Source organism: Apteryx rowi, unplaced genomic scaffold (genome assembly GCF_003343035.1).
Source record: "Apteryx rowi isolate R43461 unplaced genomic scaffold, aptRow1 scaffold_95, whole genome shotgun sequence".
NCBI lineage: Eukaryota > Metazoa > Chordata > Aves > Apterygiformes > Apterygidae > Apteryx > Apteryx rowi.
Window position 1 is genome coordinate 1,169,067 of NW_020451260.1, and position 20,274 is coordinate 1,189,340.

Genomic DNA, 20,274 nt, shown 5'->3' on the forward strand with positions numbered 1-20,274 from the left:
TGTCTTCGTTTCCCAACAGCAGAAACACTATTCTACAATTATTATATCTGGGAAACAGGAGAACGTACTTTGGAATGATATACAAGCAAAGGGAGGTAACTAGCAGGATCTGCAATCATCTGGGCTGATAACATTAATAAGCTGCTTGGAAAATGGAGTGAACATCATGATGCTTTTTTGCAGAAAATACAGTTATTCAGGATGATCAGATTCAACTCTCATGGCTAGAACTACAGGTGCACCTCAAAACACTGAGTAACAAAGAGGGAAAATAAAATATTGGGTGCAAAATAAAGTGCACAAAGGGGACTATTCTTTACTGTACCTACACTGTGATGAGCTCTGAAAGATTTGTTGCTACTCAGGGAAGAGATCTTGGAAAAACCGAACAGATCTCTGAAAACGTTAAACACACTGTGTCCACAGGAAACTCCAGAAATGGTGATTGGCACACTTCAACTGTTATCCACCAATTCTAACAAAACTTGCTGTACCCTGAATTTCCTGCAAAGCTAGACAGTCTAGTTTTGAATGACCTCTTTCACAATCATCACAGCTCATGCCAGYGGCGTGGCAGGAACAAGCTGCAGTGAAACAATATTTTGATGGGGATAGAGGGAGAGAAAAAGATATCACAGTGAAGACTGACGTGTCTGCTACTATTCTAGTCTACGTAGCACAGTACGGACTGTGGAGAAGCGTGCTGTCTCTAACATGGGATCTGTCCCCCATATTACGTGACCCAAGAAATAAGGATGATACTGTAAGAAGAAGTTAAGAAATGAGTTGTACCATGCAGCACTAGTTACATGCAACACACTCCTCCTTGGAAGGCTAGCAGATTTGCCAGAGTTCTCTAGAAATTACCTAGTAAACACCAGTTATTCCTCAGCCAGGAAAAGCAGCATCTCAAATAACAAACACTGATTAACGATTCTCACAGTAATTCACATTTTTAAGAAAACCAGCAGGCTCTTTTTTCAGTTACATTTATTGTTCTTTTGAGAGGCACAATGGAAAATTTAGCTTCCTCCCATTTTCTTTTCCCTTGCAAAACAGCAGGGTACAAGTTACAGCCATGAATCTACAATCAGTACATACTTCAGAAGGTCTCCAATTAAATGTTCACCTTTCCCAATGACAAAGGAGGTACATGTGTCAGGCAGCAGAAGTAGCTGAAGGAAGAAAAGTTAAAGCAATACTTGCTTAAAAAGCTGTACTGCTATATTAAGGCAGCTTTGGTGAAAGACTGACAGGCATTTTCCTCAGGAAATTAAAAGAATTTTGCCTTCAGAAATACATTTACTTTGATTGAAAAGAGGTTTTTAGAAACTACTTAAYCAGTGTAAGATTATGTTGGCTTTACACTTTCTTCCATTAGAGAGACATTATTGAATTTTCTTTTTCAGAAATGAAGATTTCTCAGCCATTCCTTCACCTTGCAGGAATGGCACCAAATGAAGGGAGGTAGTGATGCTTTATCTTCACAACAGGCATAGTTTTTCGGGGAATTATGAATCTGTGCAACACTGAAGTCTCCAGAATCTCTCAGGCTGTGTTCTCAATGATGAGAGCAATACCTTGTCCACCTCCAATGCAAGCTGACCCAACTGCGTATTTCCCACCACGACGCCTGCGCAGAAAAAGTAACAGTGAAAGTGACTTTTATTTATAAGACCATGGTAGCTCTTCTCCCAATTTTATGAAAGGGAACTAGCTATCAATTTTTCAAATGTACAATTAAAGATGGGGTTTTGGAATACACATATTCTTCATTTTTTGAAGAAATATTATAAAGCCTGAACTAATGTTGAAATATTTCTGTAGAAAAACTGTGTACACACCTTAATTCATGAACCAGATGAGCTGTGATCCGTGATCCCGAAGCACCCAAAGGATGACCGATCGCGATGGCACCTCCATTGACATTGGTTTTTTCAGGGTCAAGGCCCAAAGCTTTTTCAACTGCCAGATACTGGGGCGCAAATGCCTCATTCACCTAAAACACCACAGGAACAATACAGCTGTCCATGCTTGACTCTCTGCACCAGCTTTCAGCAGCATGTGTGCATTCAAGATCAAACGAGGTACATTTCTTCTCCTGGACGTTTTGAGTAAAAGAAATACTATATTCTGTGTTTTAAAAAGTGTACTCAGACAATGTATAAATTGCCACTCCAACCCACTGTAAGTTCAAATCCTTCTGGCACATGCGATACAATGCAAATATGTAGCACATTTTATAGAAAAGGTGTGGTATATTCTGATACAATGCGTGTGCAAAGAGCCTATTTTTCTAGCAAAAAAATGACATTGTTCACAAATGGAGAGTTTCAACTAACTTAAATAAAACATTAACAATCCAGCCAACAGAGTAACCTTATGTCACCCGAGGATATTTTCTGTTTTGCTATCAAACAATTTTCAGCCTCCATGAGCCTCAGATCTTTGTATTGCCCATGCAATTGCACAGTAGAAACYGGCTGGACAGAGGTCAGGGAGGTGAGTTGGGACAAGCAGGCTCTAGGCATGCAGAAACACCTGCCTCATGATGACAGGCTACATGTATAAGTGGAACGTTCCTGCTAAAAAGGCCAACAGTAGCCTCACTGTTCCCGTCACCCTCCTTACCTCCACCAAATCCATGTCCTTCAGGGTCAGTCCTGCTTTCTTCAGGACTTCAGTAATTGCAGGTACAGGGCCTATTGGGGAATTGTATGCAGTTATTAAAAAAAAGAAAAAGGCTTTTAAAAATGTTATTCATAGGATAGCCTCATAAAGCCTCATCAGATTACCTAGCTCATGACCCCTTACTGAGCCAATGAATTCCAGATATGCTGCTCACCTGCTTTATTAGGTGGTAAGAAAACTCCTACATCTCAGAACTCCCAGTTGGCAGCTTCCTCCACACGCTGCCAGGGAGAATTAGGAGTGTCATTACCGCTGCACAGATGTGTTAGTAAACACATACATAACTTTCAAGTCAAGAGGACTGACAATCACCAAAACAATCTCAAGACTCTTCTGAGATATTCTCCTTTCCAGCAGTCTTGGCCTCGGGCTCTACCACTCGCTGCCTCCAGATAAACAAAATAAAAACAAAAAGGCAGGATTTCTGGACTTTGGTGGAGTACATTTACCTTATGGGTATTACTGCTTTGATGTTCTAAACACAGCTTACCTGTAAATCTTCTAGTTAAAAAAAATAAACAAATAAATTCCTTAAACCCAGGTCAAACCAACCAACTGAAGTCAGTAACATTTTTTGGAGAATATTACTGAGTCTGGTAATAAAATCATTCTCTTGAAGAAAGCTGACATCTACAAATTTATCTAATTCACTAGGGGAGTTTATTCTCAAAGCAGAGCTACCTAAGGAAAGAGACACTTAAAGAGAATATGAAAGGGCTAATTAGACATGCACCTGCAAGACAACGATATCATGATGTTAGATAGGAGCTGATCATAAGACAAACAAAAACAATCCTAAAACGCTATTCAAGCATCTCAGTACCAAAAAATGGTGTTGACAACTCATAGGTCAAAAATGAAAAGAATAAAAACAAGTAACTGAGCAAAGAGAAAGAAAAATTGAAAGAGGAAAGGGCCCAGTTCAAAGTTCAGCAGATCATTAGAAAGATACAGGCTTAATGCTGGACCCTTAATGTATCTTATTACATACCGATTTTAGCATGTCTGTATGTGTGAGGGTAATGGGAGGATCTCATGTAGACAATGCACAGACCATTAAGGACAGCCAAGGAGACTTTTTAAGATAATGAATTCTTTCACTAGAAACTGTGAGGCAGGACTCCCTAACACCATCAGTATGTGACAGGGCAGTTGCTCACTCCGAGCTCCTCTGTTCTCAGATCTGTTTCTGTCATGTCTATGAATCTCATTTGGTCTCTTTGAGTAGCTGCAGACGAGCTGTGTTGTTTAAGAGTTACTAGGAGATACTAACTGTTTCTCCATATGATTTATGAAGTTTTTAAACAGGCTAAAAGAGTTGCCTGACCTAGAAAGAATGGGCTAGTTTGGAGAGCACAATGGAAGCATGAAGACTCGGGAAAGAAACCCTCCCTCTGCATTTGCTTTAAAGGTTGCGTTAGTAGGATTGCCTGAACAGGAAAGCAAATCCGACAATGCTTCATTTGCATTTCTACTGACACATGAAACCAGCCAACAATCACTGCTCTGAAAGGAGTGGCAGAAGGGAAAAGAAATGCTGGTATACAATGCTGTCTACAAACCGAAAATAGGGGGAAAAAATGCTGGGGTGTCTGGATCAGCGTTGAGGGTTCACTTGCACTTAACAGCTGCTTGATTAGAAAGCATAAAATATGGGACTAACAAAAAAAGCAGTTGGTTCTCCAAAATAACACCTCAACAGAAGTTGTTTACTGGAATCCATTCTTAGCCTGAACAACTGAGTAACAGCTGAAAGGGATACACATAGCCAATACTCCTTCAGCAAGAAGTGAGAAAGACAACTCACAGTTATACATACAGTAATGGGATTTAAGGCTTCTGGGAAACTAAGCACACTCAGCACACTGCAGCCTCCCATTCTTTCCCTTATAACACCCAACACAAGAATATTTTAATATTGCTTCACAAAGAACGTGCTTTATCGCAGCTTACCAATGCCCATGATGGTAGGGTCGCAGCCGCATGAGTGATAGGCTACTACTCTTGCCAGGGGCGTGAGACTGTGCTTTTTAAGTGCTGATTCACTGGCAATGATGATCGCTCCAGCGCCATCACACACACCCTTGGAATAAAAGAGAAAAGCATTCTTAGTGGAAAAACGCTTTATACTAAATATGCCCCTCTTAAAAAAAAATTGGATCCAAGGAGTTGTTATTAACTTTTAATACACAATCGTATTAGTTTATCAAGAAAACAAACCACAACCTTCTGCTACTCTGTGGACTGTAAAAAAGGTAAACACAGATGTTTAATTAATTTCAATATTTTAGAAAAGTAAAACACATTTTTTTGCCACTAAAAGTCTCCCTTGCACTGGAAACATCATTCTGTAGAGTTGCAGGGACGCTATTAATATTGAATAATGTACATGCTTTTAACTATAAAAGACGCTTTTCAGACACTCATATTTACTGTGGCTATCATCTATTTTACGCAGGCATTCAGACTGTAAGATCATAGAGGTCCTTCTGGCCCAAAACCCATCAATCAATTGATTAATGTAATGTCTGTAAGAGRAACAGCCCCTAATGATATGCTGCTAAACTCCTAGTCTACTTTGAGTAAGAGCAAAACGTGTTTTGGACTACAGAGGATACTAATCGCAGTACAAAGCTGAGCAGCAATATGCCCAGTAATCATATACATGGTTTGTAAAGCAAGTGTTAAGTAACCTTTACCCCTAAAGGAAAGAACAGCTAATTCCAGCAGAGTTATACAGTCATAGCAGACATCAGCCACATACATTCAAGGCTGATGAAGTGTGGATGCCTTGACAAAAGGACAGKGACACTACAAAGAACCGTATTTTAGGACATAGGAACAGACTGAGATCCCTCACCATCCAGGGGCTGGAATAGTCAACCGGGGGCAAGCTACGTGCTGCAATTCAGTTGCAGAATTAGAAATCACAGAAGACAACTCTGACAGCCAAAGACGGCTCAGTAAGGGAGAAATACAGTAATAACAAGTCTGGAGAACCTTAGAGGTGACACCTTCACAATCCCAGACTTTGATGTACTCACTGAAGCATTCCCAGCAGTGACCGTTCCATCCTTCTTAAAGACAGATGGGAGTTTTGCCAGTTGTTCCAGTGTAGTCTGGGGTCTTGGGTGCTCATCCTTTTGCATGCTTTCTTTCCCTTTTTTGGTTTTCACTTCAACTGGTGCCATCTCAGCATTAAAGTAACCAGCATCATAAGCTACGACCACAAAAAGGAAAATAAAAGACCTGTGACAAAAATAGTAACAGATGATTGCCCAGCCTGACCAATAATCCCATTTTCACGTACACACAAGTTTCACTCTATTTGAACCAGGAGTTCACAACAGCTCTGCTTATACTTTGTTTTGTTTAAATAGGCTGGTCGGGGTTTTACTGTCTGTTTGTTTTTTAGAAATTGGGCATAAACCATAAAAAACCAGCCTCAAAATTCTCCAAAGTCTCTAACATTACAGTGCTATTTCAAGTTTAAATAACAACTTCTTTTTTTAACCACTAGATTTATTTTTGCTACAGACCCCCTGTACTTTTGTTTTATTCTACTGTTCTGCAGTTTATCAAAGGGCCAAGAAGCTTCAAATCTCACTGAGACAGAAAGGGAAAAAAAAAATACTGAGCCACATCTTCTCTACTGATAACTGGCGTAAGCTACTGTATATCAACTGAAAATCCAGGCCAAGCTGCTCCTCCAAAGGGGCTGGCACTCCAAGTCAGGATCTTAGCATGGGATTCAGCTGCCTAAAGAGCCTGAGACAATTCAAGACACTGCAGGTATCTAAGATGCCCATAAGAGCATCCAGCCACAGCACCTAAGATGACAGCAGATGCCAATATTCAGGCAACTAAACCCTACCTTTTGTGTCCACAATGTTGATGTGAACACTTCAGTTCAAAACCAAAACTCACATCTCCCCAAAATGTAGCAAGACTACCAGCCTCTTCAAATCATCCCACAGATTTCTCTCTAAAGGATTTAAAGSATTTAAAACTCAGACACTGAAACTGTCTTGTCTGATGTTATTTAGCTACCTCTAAACTTTTATTTTAGGTTCTACACAATTTTTTTGTTTCCCTGACAAGCCACAGGATCCTGTCTTTAGCGTGAGATAAGATGCACTGGTCATAACAAGCAGAAGATGAAGGCAGCAAGGCAAAATCCTAAAAATCACACACAAAACAAGAAAGGAGCAAAAGCCTCTTCAGTAGCACAGTTTCTAGCCAAGGCCCTACCAACGGCAGGAGTCAGTTATCAAAATCAGCAGGGGATGCAACAGATTCATAGGTGATTAATAAAAGTTACAAGCGACACTCCTGTATCCACTGACACAACTATACAGAACTGACTGAAATCTTTCTAAAGATCAGAAACTGTCTTCACTGGACTGTTTTGRCATGAATTCACAGCAGTAGGAGAAAACTCTTGGTCCCTTGGTGAGCTTGCACGACTATACAAATGCAGGATTACAGCACGAAAGTACAACGTTGGTATTACAGCCATCTGGATTTGTTTTCAGAATTCAAAAGATCTAACAGTTCTTCCTTGTATGACTCTACATGGCTTTCTAACCCTTCTGCTAACGTACTAAGCTCTATAACCTGTTGTCTCAGTTCTGCCATTTCCCTTTCTAGTTATTCACAACGTTTTTACAAGGTACTGGATGTACCCTTGCTTCCATTCACATCCCAGAGGAGCTGAAGCATCGTCCCAAGCTCTGCAGCATCAGACTAACTCCAATCAAGTTAACGTGGGAAAGAGTGAAGTCCTGAATCTGTTGCCCTAGAATCTCACAGTTATAACCCCCAAATTTATCATTTCCACGTTTTTTACCTTTACCCTCTAAGTAAGTACTTTGTTCTGTTCTGATTCTGTTTTAACAAGTTTTCATAAAAGCAAGCTGAGTCTATCTTTTGAAGCACCACGGCCATCGCAACCCCATTTGTTAAGTCTTCCGCTCTCTGGCTCGCCATTTCAACGTTAAATATCTGGATACAGGTAAGGAGGCTCTCCCCACGCTCAGCCTGCTCTAGGCTTTCCACATTAAATGGCAAAGAGATCCTGCAGCCACCAAGGTAACTGTTAGGAGCTAGATCAGTAGCAAAGGTGCTGCTTGTCGCCTGTTCACCCCCTCCCAAGCTGGGCTGTGGTGCACACACATCACTATGTCATACCAGGGTCTGTCCTGCCATGCAGATAAACCTCCTGAAAACTCTGTAAAACTGTTCACTAAGAAGCATCTCAGATATTTTGCTCCACAAAGAGATGAACAGAAGTCAAAGTATTGCTATTCCTGGTACACAGTGTAGTTACCCATATTACAGCCATAACGTGACACATCAAGATGGGTTACAAAGAAAGTTCTTTAATTCATATTGATGCCAGCTAGGGTTGTAGAATAGCGTATGATATGCAAAAGAAATTAAAAGGATTTAGATCAATTATAGCTCATGTTGACAGGCCAAAAGGATGTGGGTTGGCGTGGGAGAGGACTGTTCTGCAGCGGAGAGGAAAGGAAGGAGGGGAGTCAGGCACGCCAAAGGCAACGCTGCTGTGCTGCGGGGAAGACAAGGCAAGACATGCCACCTAAAGGGCACCACCAGCCCCGTTCTGCTCAGGCAGGARGGGACATGTGACAGGCAGACAGCATTTTCTGCCTGAACGGCCGTTCCATTGCCGCTAGGGAGAGGCAGCAAGCCAGGCGAAAGCATCCTGCCAAGGGGCTCATTACTCAGCCTGCCGGCAGTCACACCACTTACTCAGTATTTTCAAATTCAACCCCCCCTAGAGCGGGTTACTTGTATCACAGGGCAAACAAAACACGCAGGAATTACAGTATCTTTGTATCAAAAGGCAAATGACACTAAGATAACAATAGCTAACAATATTTTTTTTCCCTGAGTAAAGTTACATTACTTCTTTGATCTTGCAGGGGCTTTTCCCAGGTAAACATACACTTGTGTTCTCAACAGAAAGGCTTCAAAGTGAATCACTTGTCTGCTGTGTTATAACATTTTTGTAAACAAATGATTAATTATTGACATAGCCAGCAAAGCAGAACAACTACACAAGCCAGACCATCCAAGATGCATTTGTCCGCATATACAGAACAATTTCAGAACTTTTTTTTGGTGTGTGTTTCAGATGAGTAATACTTTACATATTTTTCTCCTAGCAGATACACATTTTAAAATGTGACTTTTTTGCATTGTTTAAATCTCTTTATTCAGAAAATAGAGAAAGGTTCTGCAAAATGCACTATTTCTATGACATTTGACTCCTCAGTAGACCGTGCAAAACAGGAAAACATTCAATTTGTGTAATAACTGCAGGTCACAAAGGTTTTTTGTTATGTTTTTGTGCATTTTTTTTCTAAACAATAAAGAGCCTGATTCTGCAAAAAATACACAAGCTTCAGGCTAAAGCTACCCTCTATAGCAGCACAGCGGTTCTAAGTGACTCCGCTCTTGGAGTCAACTCTTTTACATTCAAAGCAAAATACAGTTTGACTTGCTGAAAAGGAGAAGTTACTTTTTTTTTCTTTTAAAGCAATACAATGATTTGCCCTACTCTGTGTTTTATATGCAGGCCTCATGGCACAGGAATAGTGTTACACCTCTAGGGGGAAGGTAGCTGCGCTCTTTGCCTCATTGAGTCAATCGGTGSGAGCAAGGCTGACCTCTTCTTGCAGGAGAGCCTGGCACCACACCTACCAGCAACATACAACCACCACCAAACAGGGGAACGTTCCTGTTTGGGCACAACAAAGGGAATATACCCCTATACGATACCAAGATTAAGATAGCATATATCGTAGTATAAAAAAACTGCGTGAATGTTAACAGTTTCAAAAGCATCATCCACTACAGATCTTGTTAAACTTTCCAATGTTTCCAAAGATAGAAAATGATACTAATTTTACAGTCTGAGAAACTGAAATGAAGCTCAAACAGCAACTGTGAATAGCCAGTCGTAGAGCAGCAGGATCACAGGCTAGAATTATTGCTGGTATACGTCCAGTAAAATACTAAGAGAAGGCATGCCAGAGGCTTTACAGGCAACTTTACTACTTTACACAGTAGTCACTGTTATCACAAAAATCAGTAAATTTATTAAATAAAATCACATATATTTGATCACCTTAAAGCTAAAAAAAATCCATTCATGTTTTACTGCCTACTGCTTTAAATAACTCCTCAAACAACCGATTTAGAAGCACACGATGGCTTCTTCCCTTCCCACCACTGACACAGCTCAGTTTGGTCTAGGATCTGAAGAACGGACCTGTAATGTGGCACTGCTACTACCATCTTAAAACCCTTTGCTGTCTGCAGTTTCATCCTTTATGCAGAAAAAAGGTGAAAGACCACACACACACACAAAAGGATTTTAAAACCACAAAAATCAAGCAACGTACGAGCTACACACAACTTAAAAATACTTTGAATTGATGCTGTAAGCTAAACAGATTTGAAATTGATACCATATAAGCACTTCCATTCCTGGATTTACTAACCAGCTTTGCATCTCTGTTGTGTTTTGATCGCATATCGGTCACAGTCCTCTCGTGTGATGTTGTATTTTGCAGCCAGGTTTTCAGCTGTAACTCCCATAGGTGTTTTAACATGCATGTCAGTTAGACCTGCCCACAATGTGTCTTCCATCTGCATGGAACATAATTAAAAGAAAATTATTATGTAGAGCAATTTTAACATTAATAGTTTTTAATTATTCACTAGCCTCTTGGAAGGCAGCRTCACTCTGCAAAATTAAGTCAAGTTACCTACGGATACTTTATTTAAATTAGAACAAATACAAAGCAAAAGAGCATGCAAGCTCTTGTGTGTTATTTTAATTACTCTGTGTTTTGTTTAGTGCAGCTCCTTTCATTCCTATGTGGCCTGAGAGGTTTGGGAAAAGCCTGTGATTTTTAGTTTTTCAGTGCATTTTACTGCTATATGAATTATTTACTAGAGAGCCACAAGAAAACATATCTGGCTTTCTGGTACCAAGAACGAAAAGCGAGGAACTGTGAAGCTGCACAGCAGCTTACTGACTCTTTGGCTCTTTCCCTAATGCCAGGTAAAATCTCCACTACACTCAAGTTAAAGCTTTCTGGGGGTAAAAGGCCTCAGGTGAGAAAATACCTAAGCTTAACTTCAATTAACCTAATAAAGGCAAGCCCAGGCAGTCCAGCTAGATTTTCTCATCTCCCTGTCACAAGTAAAGTTTTGCAAGATAAATCACTCGTCCACCTGTAACCGTATAATTCAGTTACCTTCATGGTAAGGATCTAACGGCACCTGTGGAGGCTCAGTGTGATTAGCAACTCTGTGAAGGGGCTTTCTGTAAGGACTGAGGCTCAGTCACAGTGCCACAAAGTATTCACAGGAAGGACAGTCAAGCATACTTCATAGTGTAAAAAAACAGTGCAGAGAGAAAAAAAAAAAAAAGCTGAAATATTGAAAGATCCTAATTTAAGAATTTGATTTGGTTAAGGCTCGCTGAGTAAACAGTAATTATCAGAGCAGAAGTGCTCCCTGCTGCAAATTTCCCACTGTATTCACTGAGAATTCATCTTCAGAAGAAATTGTTAGAATAACTTCTCTGTCAATAGATTTAATTTCAGTTCTTCATTTTTAGGTTGAAAGATGCTTACAACTTGGAGGCATACGTGTTCTCTACCAGTCCACCTCTCCACTGCTAGCCTTACTGGCTTTACCTAAACTCTTTAGGCATCTCTATTTCACAGCCTCTGACAATAGAAAAGTTTTTATATTATATATACGCTACTTTGATGGGATATACCAAGTGAACTAAGTTTTGTATGTAAAAGTTTACTGACACGTTTCACATGGGACAGGAATTCAAATACAGTCTTCAGGAATTCATATATAGTTTTGGAAAAGCTAGAAAACTGGCATTCTTAATAAAAATTACCTGAACTGTTTTTTTAATGTCTGAATACTTGATAAATGCTTTGAACAACTGAATTTGGATCTATTCTCCAACGATTTCATTTGCAAGACTACAGTGTCTATGCGTCCAATACTTCCTGTTGCTCTGTAAACACAACTTTATTCATAGGCAAAAAGGATAGTACTGAACCTTGAGATCTGCTCCTAATTTGGTTCCAAATCGAATGTTTCGAACAGCATAAGGAGACTGGCTCATATTTTCAGTTCCACCACACAGAACCACTTCTGAGTCATTAAGGCAAATTTCCTGTTAACATAAAAACAAAACAGATCTAGGATTTAGTTTGCTGTTTTCGTAAGACAAAAGCACTTTGTCACCTACAAAGCCACACACAGAATGAATTCATGCTTATTTATGCATATATTTATGAAGGGTTTAACCCTCTATTAAGAGGGGGGTCTGCCACTTTCATTAGGTGCTCATTCACCCAGCTGTCAACGCAGCAGGATTATACCAGTGAGGCCTGGAAGAGAATAAGGGTATATGCCTATGACAGGACTGAGGAAGAAAGCCATTAAGCATTGCCATGCTTGTATGGTTAGGTTAAAAGATGTTTGGCCTGATTTTTTTAAATACTAGTACCACAAAAACAAAGCAACTCTTTTTTTTAGGTCCTATGAGCCTAAAAAAATGAGACATTGTTTTAGAAAACATTAGCCAAGTGAACTGCCAAAAACCAAATAAATAATAATAAAAAAAAAAATCACACACTAATTCATCACTGGCATAGCCCCATCTCCTAAACACATGCCCTGACCATTCAAAATACTGCTTCCTTAAAATGATTCACTTAGGTAGACAACACAGAATATTTCTGTGCTGGAATGGAAGCAGATGAAATCATCTTGATATGCATTTGAGATGACTAGTTAATATTTACTAAATAGTAAATATTAGTTAATATTTAAAAAACTAGTTAATATTTACTATTTCTTAATAATTGCTATGACTGACATTAGATATACTGGGGAAATGTGATATTTGGAAAAGATCTTATGACCACTCTTTCAACGTAAGTGGTCAAAAATCTCCAACATATTTTTTTTTTAGTGCAGACTAATTCTTCTTGTGTGCATAGACTTTCCAGAGACCACTAGAAAGACCACTATTCAGGTGAATATTACTGTAAACCTGTGACCTCAACTTTGCACTGTCTTCCACATTTTTCTCTCTAGAGGATTAGATCTGAAATAATTCCCCAGCCAACAGGAACTTTTTTTTTTTTTTTTAACTATACTGTTGCTCAAATATTTATAAAATACACTTTCATTTTGTAAAGTCTCTTTCTTCCTTGACCAACCAAACAAATCAAATAAAAATCACTGTACCACTGTAATGACTAATTGCTACTTGGATAAAAAGTGTGTGCTGTTTCTTTTCTGAAGGATAGAATAAAAGCTATTTTTGATTTGGCAGAGAGCAAATCCTGTGACAAATAGAAAACAAGAGCAACACTTCTCTGCGAGCAGCAGAGACAGCTCACATCAGCATTTTTAAGCAAAAAAAGCATTAGTGACAAAATGAACAATGAGATCTGATTGCAAGAATACTTAACAACAAATCAACTGTACTTACTGTAAGAATGGAATAAACACAGCCAAAAAACCCTTAGGTATTTGGTAAAAAACATCCCAAGAAACTTCTAAAGCACACATTAAAATTCTGCCACAAGTTCCATGTTTGACAGAGGTGTTGATTAGTCCAGCAGAAATGAAGAGAATAGGAGTCATCAGATTTGACTTCTAGCCATTAACTGGTTTTCCATTAATCTTACTCAGTGATTTTGGCCAACTATTTAGACTTCTCTCTTCAAAGAGAAGTTGGTTTTCTCCTATTTTAAAAACAGTGGTGCTATAAATTATCTAACTCATGAGAGGCTTTGGATCTTTGAACAAAATAACGCTTAATAAGCACAGGTTGCTGCTTACTGGCTAGGTGAGGATATAAACAATGGGCAAAAAATAAACTCTGGTAATGGTTCTGATGCCCAGTAATTTCTATTCACACAAACAGGATCACAGAATGCAACTACTGCACAACTGAGTTAACACTTGTTGCATTCCTTCTATTAAACTCAAAATAACTCCAATGATGATTTTTAAAACCATCCACAAAAACAGTGCTGTGCTGGCTGAACTGCTGCACACAACCATGCAGGACAACAGTAAGCCCTGACCAGCGGTAACTAAAAATCCATGATAATACCCAAACACACACTACATGTTTCCAAACAAGTCTCTCCTCTCATGTTAACAGCCTGATAAAGGTTAAAGATAATGCAGAAATACAGAAAGAAAGGGCTTTCTACCTGACATCCATTGGCAATGGACTGGAAACCAGAGCCACAGAGTCTGTTGACAGTGAGGGCTGGAACTGGGACAGGAATTCCCACACGTAAACCAACATGTCTTGCAATATAAGCAGCATCTGCGGAGCTCTGCAGACAGAACAAACGGGAGTTTTTGTTACACGCTTATTTCTTTGGGAAGTAAAAGTCTTGATCAAAAGTTTGAATGTTGTAATTGAATCACTGATAGAAGACAGCTCTCTGTGCAATAGAAATTCTGCTACTCATAAGAAACACTTTGACTCATTTCAAAAACCACCTTCCTATATGATCAAAGAAGGCCAATGTCTGAACATGCATTTGAAAGAAACTCTGTCAGAAGAGCCAGACATCATGCCGAAAATGGTACTGCAGATGTTAAGACTCTGAAGCCAGTGACTTTAATAGTATCTTATCTTTTCCCTTATCCCTTAATTTCAAATCAGCATCCACACAGTGGGATGACAAAAGACCAGATCTGGACTGGCAAGCAACAATTATCTCAAGGTAAATTAAAATTGTTCAGGTTAACAGGGACAGGCCCTCCAAAAAACAGGCAATGTGGAAAATGTGGAAAGATGCCATTGCTGCTTCATATCCACTTTCTGAAATTTTGTACATATGATATTTTAATGTACATTGGTTTGTTCTAACAGTGAAATCTCATTCTTCCAAAACTTGTCAAAGATGGTTATATCACACCTCTATTTGTACCGTACGCAGATCAGTCTGTTTTAGATCCATTCCTTTAATAAGCCATGATTCATCATGAGATAAAACAAAAATGATTAGGCAGCTGCAGTCCAACTACTGAGTCAGCAGATGATTGACTAGAGCACTGGTACAGACCAAAAGACTGAATTACAACAACACTGCTAAAGGCTTGTTATGGATCTTTTCCAAACAGAAAGAACAGTTATGCTCTAGGGATCATGTCCTAAGCTAACATGTATTATTAAGACATAGTTCTGAGCACAAAGCTACCTGACAATGAAAGTTCAAAAGAAAAGTGTAACCAAGCCAATTCCGCTGAAGAAGGGGGATTTTAAATGGTCATACACTCATAGTTATTTATACTTAATCAAATAATACTTGAAAGCAGTACAGGACTAAGAAAAGAAAATCTACTGAGGTGGGGGAGGTAGGTATGAAGTAAGGGAAAAGAAATTTAATTTCAATGTGAATGTATTTTTATTAGCAAAATGCTGTTCTTCATGTAAAAACATTAGGTGAGATCTGAATGCAGCAGTTTGTCTGTTATTCCAGACCACAAATAATTCTTACAAAAACCAAAAAGTTGAATAAAAGAAGCTCAGCTGGTAGCTGTAGAAAAACAAAACAAAAATCAAAAGCTACCTTTTTGGCTGAAAGTTCTTAAGAAGGAACATAGCATGTTTGTTCACCTATTGTGAAAGTTCTCAGGTATTTGGCTCTTCTGCACCCTTGAAATAGTCAACACTGCAAGCAATATATCAGTACCTAATATGGTGAAGTCAGAAAACAAAACAAAACAAAACACGCTCTTTGCTTTCTTGCCTAAAACAAAGACGCTGATCTAGATATGCGGATAACCGCAGTTTTGCGGTGCTGGCACAATGCATACAGTTGCCTCTACATCACAAGCCCTTTGGAGAAGATACAATTCCCCAAATGCTTCTGCCAGGCAAGACATGTATCCTTCCAGATCAAAGTAAAATTATATTCACTTAAAAAAAAAATCTACAGAGAAAAATCAATGGAAATGGGCTCAAACCAGTTAAGTCTCCAGAAAGAAGAGGATTTATACAACCCAGTGAAAACTCACTGTTCATTATGTTACACAGCTCAGGTCATTAAAATAGGAAAAATGTACCACGGATTAGTAACTCAGTGTTTACTGAATCCACATTTTAGAGAAGATCAGCTTGTCCTACTTCAAAACCAGCTTTGTGGAACTAAAAAAGGAAGATAAGTCTTGCTCCCAGTAATGTCACAAATCAAGCAGGGTAAGTCCCTTAAATATGAACAGGAAACACTACACTATGAATGCTTATTCATTCCATTTTCACCCCTTTGATTATTCTTGGCTGCAAAACAGAGGTGACTATCTACAGAATCACACTGAAGTAGATGACGGAAATAATCAACGACCAGCAAATTTTCCAAGCTACCAACCTGCATGACATTGCCAACGATGACACTGTCGATGATCTCAGGAGAGACCTTGCCAGCCGCCAGCGCAGCCCGCGCAGCATGTTCCGTCAGATCTGTGGCCGTGAAGTCCTTCAGCAAACCTCCATAGGCCCCAAAGGGAGTTCGCTTCGCTGCAACAATGAATACACCTGCAACACAAGCAAGGATTATCCCTATGTGTGGATCAGGGAAGAGGACAGTTAAGTTCCCTTATGTCTACTTATGTGAGGTAACAGCCAGACCTGTAGCAAAGAGAATGAATGCATCAAAAAGTTTTGTGCAGGTAAGCAGACACAGAGCCTAAACCAAGCAGAAAATCAGCAGGTCGTCCTCAAATTAATAACATAAATTCACAAGAAGCTTTGTAAATATAGACAACTCGAACACCCTGCAGTTCAAGATAAGTAAGACACAGGTTGTAGCAATCCTTTAGACAGAGAAGGTATGCAGAATCAATGGTCAGAAGGAAAAGCTGAGAAGATTCTGGGAATAACTCTTTTCCAAGAGTAGGTTTGGAAAAAAAAGATAGTTGGAATATACAGCAGACAAAGGAGGCTGCCATACCACATCAGACATTAGTGTAACTGTACTAAAAGCATCAGAGTAGGATTCATGAAATGCCATAATGGACAACCGTCATATAACCTGTCATTAAGGAAGAAAGGCCTTTTAGAAAACACAGTTCCCTCATCCTACAGAAAATCAGCAAATTGTTGGCTTATATTCTGAAATGTAAACACTGACATAGTTTTCACACAGAGTAAAAATTGTTTAATATCCACTTTAATTCCTTTAACTTTAGAGCAAAAACATTCTATAATCAAAAGTTTAATGACACTTCCATAATGATATAGATCATCTAAACTGTCTTAGCACCTGTCTTCCAGTTTCTGAGGAGAAAAATCCAGTTTTCAGCAGACAGGAAGAGCCAGTGCAAAGTGCATGTGCATAGACACATTGGCCAGAAGCAGCCCGTAAGCATTTCAGTGTTGTCTTTAAACCAAACAAAACATCTTCTGACTAGCTGGCACAGCAGCTCCCTGCCACGTGGGAGGCGGCCTGTGAACTTTCGCCCAGTTGAGCAGCAGAGCTCACCCGCCCCTTCTTCCCTACCACTGCCATGAGAACATCTAGGATTATTTTAAGCAGCACTATAAGGATACATAAAGATGTAAAAATGTAGCTAAATGAAAACACCTGTTCATTAAGCTACTCATGAATGCTACAGGATTGCTTTCAGGCCTTCCACTGGAAGCTTTGCAATCCATACTCTTTGGCCAGTTTGGCAGAGAGAGGGTGCTCCCCTCTGTCTCTCATGTATTTGGAGCCCAGGCTGCGTGAGTTACAGGAGAGGACTTTCCAAACTGGTGAAGGTCAAGCTTGCTCCACTGACAAGGATATGAATGCAATGTTGGGATCTGAAACACACAATGAACAYGGTCAGAAGACCATGTGGGAAATCTCCTAAGGTATAACAAGCAAGAATTGCAACTTCAAGGACAAACTATAAGAAGCAGATTTTTTTTCCCCCCTCAAAGAAAGAGCTACTAACTATCATGCATCCAACTATTATGCATCCAAAAAAATCACAGCTCTTCAGCTTTAAGTGTAGAGAAAAGGTCACAGTCACTAAAAACATATACCTGATAGAAGAAGCCTCTGTTTTCTGAAAAATAACAAAGTTGGTATTGCACGGAAGGTGCTGTGCCAAGGCTTGGAAGGGGCTCCTTAGATACATGCAGGTAGAGTAAGAAGAGGCCATGTGCTATATTCATCTTTGTTTTTTCACTATTCATTTAATCATCATGATAATTTCATGACAGGAAGCAATGGAAGATAATTCAGTCCAAAGCAATTATTAATCCATTCACTGAATCTTAATTTTTGAACTTAGCTGTACAAATTGGGGGGGGGGGGGAGTGCCGAAAACTACTGACACAACCTGTTAAAAAGCTTATAGAGGTTCACAAAGATGAGGATGCTTTAACAATTTTATGCTTATGGACAACAGGCTTGTTTAATAAGGTCACTGTAGACGTAGTCCCTGGACTTTCTAAACGCTCAGGTGACAGATTTAAACTTAAGCCTGTAGTTTTCATTTAGCTATTTGAAATTTACTGTAATGAAAATATTTTATGCAAGTTCAAGTTTGTGTCTTCATTAAATGTTATCAATGCTTTTTTTTTTCTTCATATCTATAGGTTGGGCCAGAATTTTTTAGCTCTCATCCATTAGCTCTTTAAGGGTTATCTCATGTTCCTAAGTTTACCTTCCCTGTAGCAAAGCAGGCCTTAACACTCCCATCTCCTTGCCTCCACTCCTCGTTCCCACTGATTCCTGTCCCTCCATCTCCTCCATAGTTGTGCCTGCACTGCTGGTTGCAAGGCTTTGCTGTGGGCCAGCTCAAAGAACTGATCAAACTAAAAGAAAAACTCTTTCTCCTCCCTTTTGGCCAGGTTGTTGGTTAGCTACATTATTCGCTGAATCAGCTACACTGTGTTGCTTTGTAAACAGTCTGGAGGTGGGAGGTGGAATTTACCTTAAACCTTGCTTTTACAACCACAGTATCTCCCTCTCTTTCTTCAAGGCTGCTCACTGCAGCCTACTTCTCTGCAACAGCACTGCGGGGCCAAAGACTAATCCAGACCAGACAACACAACGGAGGTAGCTGAAATCCAGAATCAGGAGAAAATGAGAGGCTATTTAGATCAGTTCCTGTGGTCGAGTTTGCCTTCTGGCTGCTCAATAAAACAGTAATTCCAGACTAAGGACTGAACTACCAGGGGCAGAAGAACAAGCACAACCTCTCCTAGCAGCGGTGTAGAGTTATGCTGATTTAACTGATCACAGAGCTATAGCCTAAGGGGAATTACTCAAGAGCCTGTCTGATTTTGCTTGATGGGAGAGACCTCTACAAATGCCACTCCCTCCGTAGAATATCAGGAGGGGCAAAGGGTAGCTGAAGTCCTGAGCGAGAAGGGACTCTAAGGCCTTTGACACTTCTGCCATTAGTTCCTGGTGTTCTACATTACCACGGCAAGATTTCCAGAGTCATTGCTATTTTCCAAGGTGATAAACACTAGAAGAGAGCAGAATGCTATAAAAGCATGCAGAGCAGTGCTCCAAGAACCCTGTGGGCTAGAAAGCAAACGTCACCCTGAATCCTTACCATACATTCAATTCAAGACATCTGTTAATCTGGTTTTGTTAACTACTTATGGCCAATTTGGTATTTATATAGAACTGAAATATTCCCCAACTCCTCAACATTTCATATGAAAATACTTGTCAAATCCTATTTTAAAGATCTATAAAATAATCATTAACCTCAAAAAATGAAGCCACAAGAACAGTGCATGAAAAACATTGTGCCAAGATATGAGTGAAGATCCTGAATTAGGCACCAAAAACTAACATCAAATAAGTAGAGGCAAAGCTGCTCTCTGTACCATCCAGTTTAGCAGAGCAATACAAAATTACTGCACTGGTGCCTAGATGGCCTTTCATCACTGAAACTTCAAACCATGACTTATGTTATTATTTAGGAYTTATGTTATTATTTAGATAGTCTGTCAAGTAGCGAAACACTGTAAAATATGAAAAAAACTATTTCAATAAATTTCATATTTGTTTTTTAAACAAAATTAGGCAATAAAGTAGGTATTAGGTAAAGTAAGCTAACTAGGTGTTAGGTATCTTATTTTTAAGAGACACAAACTTTAAACAACCTAGAGCCTAAAGTATTTTTTAACACAGAAAACTTAGGAACTGAGAGAACTTATAAATGGACTTTATCCTGCACTATTACTGCTAGCAGAGACAACTGTCAGATGTACCAAAAGGAACTTTTAGACATAGAAGCTTTCAGGTTTCTGCATGTAGACATGGCTAGTTAGTGGACATATATATAGACAGATTTTTTGTAGTACAACTGACTTAAGCAGTACAGAAAGTCAAACATAACACATTCCCTCCCCCAGAGGGTTTGCAAATCTGGGGTCAAAACAGAGAGGTTTGTGAGTGATACTATGTACCAGTTCTCTATCGCTTGCATCTAATGCTGTCAATTTAACTTTCTAATCCGGCTACT

At 39.4% G+C, this 20,274-nt stretch overlaps 1 protein-coding gene across 2 annotated transcripts in view; it reads right to left on the reverse strand.

The window, feature by feature from the left end:
* Positions 1–973: 973 nt before the first annotated feature.
* ACAA2 (acetyl-CoA acyltransferase 2) overlaps positions 974–20,274 on the reverse strand; it is a 19,769-nt gene continuing 468 nt past the window's right edge. Inside the window, exons 1-10 of one of the 2 annotated variants that reach the window (XM_026092250.1) lie at positions 17,061–17,310; positions 16,167–16,333; positions 13,995–14,123; positions 11,816–11,932; positions 10,224–10,371; positions 5,736–5,911; positions 4,645–4,774; positions 2,632–2,702; positions 1,845–1,999; positions 974–1,633 (exon numbers count right to left, since the gene is read on the reverse strand). In XM_026092250.1, the coding sequence (XP_025948035.1) occupies positions 1,549–1,633; positions 1,845–1,999; positions 2,632–2,702; positions 4,645–4,774; positions 5,736–5,911; positions 10,224–10,371; positions 11,816–11,932; positions 13,995–14,123; positions 16,167–16,333; positions 17,061–17,166 (1,284 nt within the window). In that variant the 5' untranslated portion in view covers positions 17,167–17,310 and the 3' untranslated portion in view covers positions 974–1,548. Of the gene's footprint in view, positions 1,634–1,844; positions 2,000–2,631; positions 2,703–4,644; positions 4,775–5,735; positions 5,912–10,223; positions 10,372–11,815; positions 11,933–13,994; positions 14,124–16,166; positions 16,334–17,060; positions 17,311–20,274 lie in introns of those variants that run through there. The other variant, XM_026092251.1, reaches the window with a different exon arrangement.